Source organism: Mercenaria mercenaria, chromosome 12, assembly GCF_021730395.1.
Source record: "Mercenaria mercenaria strain notata chromosome 12, MADL_Memer_1, whole genome shotgun sequence".
Lineage (NCBI taxonomy): Eukaryota > Metazoa > Mollusca > Bivalvia > Venerida > Veneridae > Mercenaria > Mercenaria mercenaria.
This window is the reverse complement of record NC_069372.1, coordinates 32,999,104-33,010,177: the sequence shown is the minus strand read 5'-3', so window position 1 is coordinate 33,010,177 and position 11,074 is coordinate 32,999,104. Positions and strand designations below refer to the sequence as shown.

Here is an 11,074-nt window from a genome sequence, read left to right as displayed (position 1 = left end):
GACTGGTCAGACGTCTGAAGATTATTTGTACAAATCAGGGGTTTACGTATCAAATGTGTGCAGGTAGTTTGTACAAAGAAATGGTTGACATCAAATATGTGAATATGATTTGAACAAATTGGGTGTTGACTTATCAGATATGTAAAAGAGATACGAGTCAGCACAGTAATACAATGACGTTTCTGGCTTTTCGCTTGGATTCTTACTATTTGACAAATTTTGTTCACTAATGAAATATTTCAAAATTTTAGCCTGCTGTTTTAATTTCAAGCTTTACGTGACTTTCCATATTATGTATGGGATGTATTTTTCAGTTGCGTGAGACACGCCATGTTTTCCTTGAAAAGGAACAATTTGTCAGAATTAAAAAGTATAACGTCAGCTCACAAGTTAATCATTATTTATTAGAAATAACGCATTTTGGCAGGGTGATTAGATCGTGCAAGACAATGATTATATACAGTAGAGTATGCATTTATAACATAGAATTAAACGTAATTTCTCAGAAACAACATAAACATTTTAAAAATGATCAACTAGGCAATAAGGCAATGCTCATATCATATCATCAAAATTATTCTTTTATTCAGCATATTGCCTGTATTCTGTAACTAGGGAAAGAGCTCAAAAAACTTCTTGCGTTGGTGACTTAACTATTACAACAATGTCTTACATACAGAATCTAGTCTTTATTTCCTACAATGTCCATAACGACGGTGACAGGGAGGTCAATACCAAGAGCATGTGGTACAGAAAACGTCAATGTCCGGAAGGTGTAAAATAGGATACTGTCACGAGATCCCACACAGGTGTTAGAAGACCTCAGCTCCTTTGCGTTGCACACAAGAACTTGCTCTACAATTCTGTAAAATATAAAAACCAGTCAGACATGTGCTATATACGTGTATTAGCTATATACATGTAATAGGTTACTTAACATTATTCTGTACAATAGGGCGATATATCTAAACCAGAAACATAATGGAGGAGCAAGATGTTGTGTTGTTTTTTTCGGAAAGGTTCTAGTAAATAAAAAAAACGGATTCATGTTATACATCCTGAAAGTTTCTTAAGTGAAATCTTAAAACATTTTAGTGTCAAAAATGGGGGTGAAATTCACAACACAATAAGAGCACCAAGCTCTGGAAGAATGTATAAAAACGACGGATCAAACAGAAATTAAATTACTACAAACTTTGAAGAGAAGCTGACTTTACAGCTGACTGCATACTTTGTGGTCTATTCAACAGAAATATAAACGACGTTCAACCACAAAATTTAGACGAGATGTGCTACATTTGCCTGTGTCTTCTTGAGAGTTTACAACATCGCCGAATTCATACCATTTTATTGATTAAAAAGTTATTGTTTAAAAGGAAGCACTTGCAGAGGAGGTTTTTAGATTACACTCGCATTGTGTCGTATTCGGTTGTGCTATTTTTGTACCTGACTCGTCTTCCTGGATACCTTACCTGTTCTTCAAAAGTAACCGAAAGCTGTTAAAACAATACAGTTATCGTCAAGGTATATGATCATCTGGTTTAAGATTTTTTAATTACAAAACTTTTACTTGAGAAATCACACGTTAACATGTTTGGGATGTAAGTCTTAATGCGACTAATCCACACATTGTGATTTGTGATTTTTTCAAATAAATGTCACCGACAGGCAAAATGCCGCTACGGTTTTATAGAAGAATACTCTCTAGATGGCTGCAAACAGGCAAAACCGGCCCTATCAAAAAGTCATGTTATGCATATTCTGACATTCTCATTCTGTCAAATTGTACATGTACCTACTATTTCATATCTCCTCTATTAAATCATGCCATTTATTGCAGGTCTTTCACTCAAAAATTCACCAATATTCACCATTAAATAGAGGAACAATTTTCCGCGTAACCACTTCCGTATTGTCAACCAAGGGCAAATAACTGTGGTCTTGTGCCATATAACGTATGGGGTATTGGGCATAATGTATATATATCTTAGATATTGATATTTATAATGGAAGGGAAAAGATTGTATAGCACTAAATTATACATTTATAGCCAAAAAATCAGGCATAGATATATTCAAAACTATTTCTGACTGCCCTCTTTATATATAAGGTCCGTTATTACCATTTTTAGGTCAATTTCTTTCTTTAATGCATCAGTTAGTTTGCATCAATTTGATTTTTATTATATTTAGACATTTGTTTTTCTTATATTTATATAAATTCTTCCCATTTATTTTTTTCAGTAATAACTAATTATGAAAGAACATAAAAACATTTGAGATCAATTAAAAACTCAATGTAAATTTTATTGTAAGTACTGGGTCAAATTATGTACGTTATATCGCTCGTGTTTTCTTTAGTCAACTACCTTGTAATGTTACAAGTGTTGTCGGAAATCGTAGGCTTTGCGTCTGCTCAAAACAACACTGAAATTGTTAAAGGACCAATTTCGATTTCAATTCGGATCGCACATGAAAGGTATCTTTTTATCCATCAGTATCACTGGCCAAAGAAAATACTCGTACTCAGATTTTAAAAAGTGTTTAATCGGTTGCTTATAAGTTAATATTATCAATATAAATGCCCTTTTTACGATTTATTTAGTTATAAATTCTTTATTCTACTTTCCGATGCTTGCACAACTTGAAAAAGTGTAAAGCTCCCGTACAGGGGACTCTTATCCCAATGTTAGTAATTTTAGTTTGAACTTATAAACTCTGGTCGAAGAGGTCATAATTATGCCATTGCATAGTATCTCTTGATATGCAGCTAGATGATAAAAGAATTGATTTTGTACCATTTAGGGTGATTAAATCCTCATGAACAGATAAAAATAAGTTTCAAATATAAATTATGTAAGGCATTTATCACTTTACAGATAATATACACTTGGTAACTTACCCAAACAAACAAAACGATATATACATGAAATCATAAAAACACATGAAAACACTTCGATTTCTGACTCCCATTGCGCAAACAAATTTTGAAGTCTGCTAAATAACTGCTCTTTAATAAGGCCCTTGCAGTAAATTGCAGTAAATTGTAACAAAACATTTGTTGGAATCATAGGAGTTAATGCGAATTAAAATCAGATAAATGTTGAATGTACCATAAGAAAAACGCATGATGAAATCCTTCATTTTGCATCATTGCGCATCTACTTTCAAGATATCTTGATTCTATTTGAAAAATTGCATGAGATTTTAAACGAGAGAAAACGCTGCTTTGTTTAAGATATCTTAAAATGAAAAGATTTCATAAAAACCTCAACCCTGGAGATGCTTACTATTAAGAAAAGCTCATACTTGAATCTTGCGAACAACACCCAACACAACTTGATACGGAAAGGGCTGAACCAAACATTAACTCTGCCAACCCAAAGAATTAATGACGATTATTATCCAAGTTAATAAATTATTTCGTATTCCATAAAATCGTTACTCATTATTCCATTTCTAATTTTGAAAGTGTTTGTATCTTGACAAAGTCTGTTTACAGTCAATATTACGCCTATATATACCAGGCTTTCATCATCAATACGCTGGACTTCACTATGAGTGCTATCTATATAATGCGGTTTACCATAGATAAAAATATTTTTTATTTCAATTTATGAGAGAAAATGTTATATATGCAATAAACAATGTCACTCTGGAAGTATTTTAGCTCCGGTATAAATTTCATACATACATTACGCCTCTACTAGCCTTGCTGATCGGCAGTACGCTCAGATAGCTTATATCCTTAGCTTTGAATGCTACCTAGATAATGTGTTTTACCATATATAAAAAAGTAATTGTCATAATTTATGAGAGAAAATGTTTTATAAGCAACAAAACATGTCATTGTGCAAGGATTTTAGCTCTAATATCAAATTTATTTATACATTTCACCCCATTTTGCAACATTACGCATCATTTTGCTACTTTACTCTTTTTTCTCACTGACACTTGATGTTGCTGAACGGAATCTCGTTTTATTTTATTTTTTTATATAAACTGGGAAACCCTTATCAGAAATCGTACGCGAATGCTATTATTTTAGATTCATAAGAAAAACCACGATTTTCAACAGAATTCGATGAAGAATACATTGTTATAACATCAAGTAGGGCCTATGAGACATAAGGGTGAATTTAGGAAATGTTTGATTTTTTCAAGATGTCACATCACGATGCGTGGGTTAGTCGCTTTAAGTAAAAATTGATGAGAATACAGTGTATGAAAATATGACACTGGCTATTCATAACAGAATAAACGTCGCTTCACTTGAAGGCACTATACCGCGTGACAAGACAATTACTTTACCTTTGCTAGATATGAGCTGTATAAAAATATCTCAGAAAGGATCCTTCTGAAGCACAGAACCACACTCGGTTTGATCGAGTATGTTCATGAGAGGTAATAAAATATACAACTACACTCTTATGCCCTCACACCCATCTCCCCTTTCCCCATAACCGGCTTAAGCGGAATTCTGATTCATTAAAAATGTATGTTGTCCGTGACCCCAGAAGCTAGAAAATATAACAATACTGAAAAAATGTTACCTCCTCATTTCGTTGACGCCATCAACAATGCCTACATGATACTCAATGTCATGGATTTTATTCTCGCAGGTGTCAATGATATCTAAAGCCTGGCTCATACATCTTGTATCATACATGAATGACTCAGGAATCACTTTATAAATAGATAGTCAAACTTTGATACGTGGTAACACTAAAAATCTATTTTCGTTGTAGTAATATATAAAATTAAAATTTAAAAACACTTAACATTCATTCTAAAGGTAACACATACTTGGTCGTCTGCCATTGATATGAAGCTACGCGGCAGTACATCGGAATCATATTTTGATAATGTAAATATACATATATATTTGCGATCCGTGAATTTAGTAATTAACCGCAACAAATAAATATAGCAACAAGTCAAACACCACACGAACGTAGACAACAAATATTATAGATGTTTAGAAAACAACAAGTTTATGTAACAACATGACAAGCTGAAAATAATTTACTTGTTTTATATTCTTCATCTAGTTGACCATTCTTGCACACACCACCTGTGTTACTGACCAGAGAGACAATCTGACCTCGATTCCTACATTTAAGCGCTTTCCCATCTGTACACGACGATGCAGTTGCCAGGACGCTATTTAAATAAAGTATTTAGTATCAGAATTCAGTAGACCCTATTTTATATTATAAGCTTACAACTTAAGAAAATTCGATTTAAATTATAAAGGCAAACAAATGAAAGTGCCTTTGAATGTTAATCGTCCTAAATATATGACCAAACCGGTTAATATGAAAGAGCTTGATGTTGTATCCGGCTCAAATGAATTTTGCTACTGCTGTAAGGACACTTTTTTATTATATACCTCTACTTTTTTTGCTTTTTTTTTCTCTAAAAGAAACAAAAACTTTGAATTTAGGGGTTATGAATTTCAATGAAAATAGTTCAGCACAAGCAAAGTATGGAGTCGACTTTGATTTCTGAATTAAAGTATGAAATAATTTTGTGAAACATTCATGAGAATGATAAGCATGTATTTCAAAAACAGGTTCTCAGTTAATATGTGCGCTGTAACGTTTCAGAATGGTACTGACGCATGTTGGTAGTGGGTACCAGAATTGGGCCAAATTATGGTTGTCAGCAACTGCTTTAGACACAACGCAATTGTAAAGTGCAGTACTAAAATGCGTTAGACACATCTCCACCCGAAAGTGTAGTAGTAAAATGCGTTACACACAACACCATTCGGGGGAGAAGTACTAAAAAATTCTTTCTTCTTTTACCCGGAATAATTAAATAAATATCTCCTTTTTTTTCTTTTCGTCCATTTAAAACAATGTGATGTTTATGAAGAAATATCTCGAATAAGCTCAGAAAATATTAACTGAAATAATGGGAAAAAATCACGTATTGTTTACATTTGCATTATTCAAAAGAAACGCCGCTGAAAGTTTTGCTAATTAAATGTTGTCATTGCTGCAGCTGCTTTGTTGTTTTTGTTGTTTTATAACAGTTAAAGGTTCTAACCTGCACCAGTAGTTTAAAACATCTAACAGATCTTGTCTATTCAAACTGTCCTTGTCAAATAAGATTGTATTTCTGTCCGAGATGTTGTACATTGAGAAAAGCGCGCAGCTAGAGAATGTCTCGTACACCGTACGGTACGAACCGCAGTCAGTTATTGTGTGTTGACAGTCAACAAAGTAGCTGCCTATGGTTGTCACTGAAATTAGAAATTATAACACATTTTTTAAATTACACGAAATACATATCCTATAAATCTTTACATTTTAAAACAAATATGTGTTCTTTATTTTTAAATAGCATTACGTTAACGTTTTTGCCAATCAAAATAATACACATTTACTGAATGACGTACCGGTCAAAAGTCAAAACTTGAGTCGAAGGGGAAGCGGTGGTCCAGTGGTTAAGATGCCGACCGCTCAACCCGAAGTCGTGGATTCCAGCCCACTGGGGTCAGACCTCGCTTCATATGACACCAGTACTGGTTTTCCAAGGAAGGGTATTTAGGGTAATTACTATAAACTAAATTATAATAATAAATTCACTGCGGTCTTAAAAGGGTATAAACTTCAGCCGAGTCGAATACTGACTTACATGTTTCTGGTCGACGGACGACGGACGGACGGAAGATTACTATTAGACGGATGAACGTACCCACGGATAGACGGACGGTACAGAATGATTCCAATATAATCCACACACGCTCGTTTGATGGGGATATAAGATACTACACGTACGCGCAATTATGAAATCACATCATATATATAAATGAAAATGTACTAACCGGCAAGTGCACATGCTATAGCAACCTTAAATTCCATTTCTGATCAGTTTATATGTCTTATTTTAAAGATTGTTCTCTAGCGGAAACTGGAACAAGATTTGATATTAACTTATGAAAAATGCAGATATTTGGCCGTAAATGTCAAATACATTAAGAAGTCAGTGAGAATTATAACTACTAGTAGTTTATAATGATATTGCAATTCCCGAGGGCCAAACAAATTCAAAATATTGAGTAGCATTTGTAGGAGTAGAAATTTGATCATTCAAATAATGCATGCAGTTTATATACTTTACTTACATAGTCTCTTTAAAAAGCGGCTTGTAGAATGTTAAGAGCGGATCTGATTAACTTTTTCTGATCCCAGCATTCTGTATGTAATAACTCAGTCCATAACAAACAATAAAACCCGCAAATTCAACTATTTTTACCAATTTCTGATTTTTGTCTTTTATAAATACATTTTTTTGTGAAGTCATCCATTTAATTACAACTACACAAGCCGGTGCTGTAATTTGTATCATGACAAATAACCGTAGCCTTGATCTAGAAGGAAAATGCACTTCCCTTGTTCAAAAAGAAATACTAGTTGGACAAAACATAAATATTTTTGAAGTTTTATCTATTCGACTGTATATTATAGTGTCCATGTATACATATGAGTGCACTAAAAAACTATACACATCCCCTACACTGTACTCGGTCTTTCAAGGAGTGCTTCTCTACAGATAGATGTTCCACTTAGGCTGTAACTCCTTATACTAAATAAGGATTTTTTATAGAAAAAAAGACAAAAGGAACTCACAATTGACAAATACGTCCTGAAAAAAATTAGTTATCTGAGTAGTCTGTCCTTGCTAAAACAGGGTTCCAATTTTTGCATGCTTCTGATGTGTACACAAGGCTGAGAAACTAACAAAATTTAAAGTTTGCCTTTCTAAGCCATGCATCTGGAGTAAATTACTGTCCATTAACATTGCTCAATTTAATAATTATATGCTAAATTTGCTGTTTTCATGAGCGGATAATTTGATATAGAAATAGTTAATGTATTCATTGGCGTTCGACATTTAACATGTAAAAAGTTCACACAAAGGCCGTCGGAATCTCTCGAGAATATTGTTATTATTGTTTGATTTATTATTATAATAAGAAACAATAGCCACGACATCCGACACAAAATATATCGTGTTTTATTCCCAAATGGTCACCATCTCTTCTATATACACAGAAAATTCGTGACAATGTTTTCCCCGTCAGATGAATTCGAAAAATGAGGGTATTGTATGGGCGGCGGTTACCGCCAAAATTAATAAATATACAACCCATTCATAAACAAGTCAGTCAGTGCAATACATTTCAATGTCGTCTAGTTCAAAACTCCATCCCGTCCAATATTTTTACACTCACTGCATTGTATTTTGAAACCATTTAATACAAAACTTCATTCTATCCATTTAAACATGGAACGATGCATTGTAAACCTTGTTGCGATGCACCGTAATATGAAATCATCCAATAAAACATGAAACCATGCAGCTCAATGTGAAGCCGTTTAACACTACGTGAGTACGTGCAGTGTAAGATGAAATGATTCATTACAACTTGACGCTGTCTAATGCATATTGACACCGCTTTGTGTAATAAAGAGCGGTGTATAAAAACTTGATGCCATGCAGTCCAATGTGAAGACGTTTAACGCATCATGAGTTCGTGCAGTGTAAAGTGAAACGATTCATTAAAGTTTGGCGCCGTCTAATGCATACTGAAACCATGTTGTGTGATTTGGAGCAGCCTATCAAAATTTGATGCCGTGCAGCCAAGTGTGAAATCGTTTAACGAAACACCAGTACGTGCATTGTAAAAGGTTAATAAGACTATCAGTTCATAGGTTTGACCTTTCATAAATATTGATTCTGGAACACTTTTACATTACGTGCCTTCTGTTGCCTTAACGTATGTTAGGGTTTCACCTGGCAGCTAGGTATAACTTTTATTTACACTGTCTTGTGACTTTGGAACATGGGGCTAAGAGTGAGGTTAGGTGAACCATAAACCGAGTTAAACTCCACAGTGGTGGTTTTGCCACTGACCGTTCCAAGGCGGTGCCCCACTGTGTTCCTGTATTTGTTTGTTTTGTCCTTGTGTGTTTATTTTGTTTGTATGTGTGGTGTATGAGTGTGTGCCTTTGGGGAGGCTGTGTTTTTGGAACGTGGCTTTCCCTGTTGGATATTCTTCCTTGTTTTCACATAAAAATATATTGAAATTTATCCTAAAACCGACCTTGTGGTAAAAATCTAACATTTAATTTTAAACATTTCCTGCGATTTATCTGAATATTTAAAGGGACCTTATTTCGTGAAAATCTTTCTTCTCAGTTAATGCTTTGTCAGAAGTATGCTTCGTGAAACAGAATCAGTAAAAGAAAAAAATAATGACAAAATTGAGTTAATTTTTTTAATCCTATGAAATTTATGTTTACATGTTTATGCTTTTAGACAGTATATCAAACTTACATGTACTTCATAATTTTTGTTTGTGTGTTTTTTTTTTTTTTTTTTTTGTTTGTTGTTTTTTGGGGTTTTTTTTTTTTGGGGGGGGGGGGGGGAGGAGTTGTTTGATTGTTTTTGGTTTAACGCCGTTTTTCAGCAGTATTTCAGTTATGTAACGAAAGGCAGTTAACCTAACAGGTGTTCTTGGATTCTGTACCAGTACACACCTGTTCTCAGCAGGTAACTGCAAACTTTCCTACATGTATCCATGTGAGACACAATGTCTTTTATCAAATCGTAACGGAAAACATTGCCAATCCCGTACATCTGCGCTCACCCTAATTGAGGTTATCGAGCAGGTTAGAGGTAGAGAGAGGGAGGGGAGTGGCGGCGGAAAATCTTAAGCCGTTTTTAAACTGTCCTTCATTTAAGTTGGACAGTCAGTTTCCTTGATTTCATACTAGTATTAACTTTATATCCCCAAGTATCTGCTACGTTCGCTCGGATCCCCTAACAGGTCGTATGAAATCCAGGAAACTGACTTTCCAACTTAAATGAAATATTGTTTAAAAACGGAAAAAGACCCTGTCCAACCAAAACAACAACAACAACAAAAGGCTTAACATAAGAAGAAAGATGTTTCACGAAAGTAAGGTCCCTTTTAATATTCAAATAAATCGCAGAAACTGTTTAAAATTAAATGTTAGAATAGTACCACAAAGTTGGTTTTAGGACAAATTTCAAGATGTTTTTCTTTTTATGTAAAATTGATCCATAATTTATATTTATAACAGGTCAAACTCGTGTTTCGTTAAATGGTTCCACATTTTGCTGCATGGCATCAAATTTTGATACGCCGCTCCAAATCACACAACATGGTTTCAGTATGCATTAGACGGCACCAAACTTTAATGAATCGTTTCACTTTACACTGCACGAACTCATGTTGCGTTAAACGTCTTCACATTGGACTGCATGGCGTCAAGTTTTAATACACCGCTCTCAATTACACAAAGCGGTGTCAATATGCATTAGACAGCATCAGGTTGTAATGAATCATTTCATCTTACACTGCACGTACTCACGTTGTGTTAAACGGCTTCACATTGAGCTGCATGGTATTATGTTATGTTGCATGATTTCATATTACGGTGCATCGCAACAAGGTTTACAATGCATCGTTCCATGTTTAAATGGATAGAATGAAGTTTTGTATTAAATGGTTTCAAAATACAATGCGTTGAATGCAAATATATTGGACGGGATGGAGTTTTAGACTAGATGGCATTGAAATGCACTGCACTGACAGACTTGTTTATGAATGGATTGTATATTTACTAATTTTGGCGGTAACCGCCGCCCATAGTATGGTTGCACCTAAGGGGTAACCGCAAAATATGAGTATGGTTAAAATAGGAAATTTATTAGCTATCAGAATATATGCATCCTGTGCATAATTTTTCGTCACTCGGTTGAATGCACTACAGTAAAATTGTGGTGTTTTCCTTCACGTGATAAATCTTACTTATGTTTTCAGCTCTCTGTGTGTCCATCTTAAACGTTATGTATGTCTCCAATGAAGAAAGCGTACTTATCATATGTCTATATAAATTGTATTTTACAAGTAAATACGAACAGACAGAAAAAATGCGTATTGTACATTTTGTATTGCATGTTGTCAAATTACTTTCATTTAATATGCATGATCGGACACAGTTCTATATATAGCGCACAGAAAAACTACACTC

The 11,074-nt window shown here is 34.2% G+C and overlaps 1 protein-coding gene across 1 annotated transcript; it reads right to left on the bottom strand.

Annotated features, from left to right (window-relative positions):
- Positions 1–383: 383 nt before the first annotated feature.
- On the bottom strand, positions 384–6,990 carry LOC123534173 (uncharacterized). Its single transcript, XM_045316283.2, has 5 exons — positions 6,835–6,990; positions 6,054–6,249; positions 5,029–5,162; positions 4,553–4,685; positions 384–863 (listed from the first exon to the last, which is right to left on the bottom strand). Exons 1-5 carry the CDS (start codon positions 6,869–6,871, stop codon positions 683–685), a joined length of 681 nt encoding a protein of 226 aa, XP_045172218.2. The 5' UTR covers positions 6,872–6,990; the 3' UTR covers positions 384–682.
- Between the last annotated feature and the right edge of the window lie 4,084 nt (positions 6,991–11,074).

Coding starts and splice junctions, on each gene's coding strand:
- LOC123534173 (XM_045316283.2), bottom strand. CDS start 6,871: ATGGAATTTAAGGTTGCTATAGCATGTGCACTTGCCG. Junction 4,686..5,028: donor AGATGAAGAATATAAAACAA/GTAAATTATTTT, acceptor CTATTTATAAAG/TGATTCCTGAGTCATTCATG. Junction 864..4,552: donor GGCGTCAACGAAATGAGGAG/GTAACATTTTTT, acceptor TATATTTTACAG/AATTGTAGAGCAAGTTCTTG.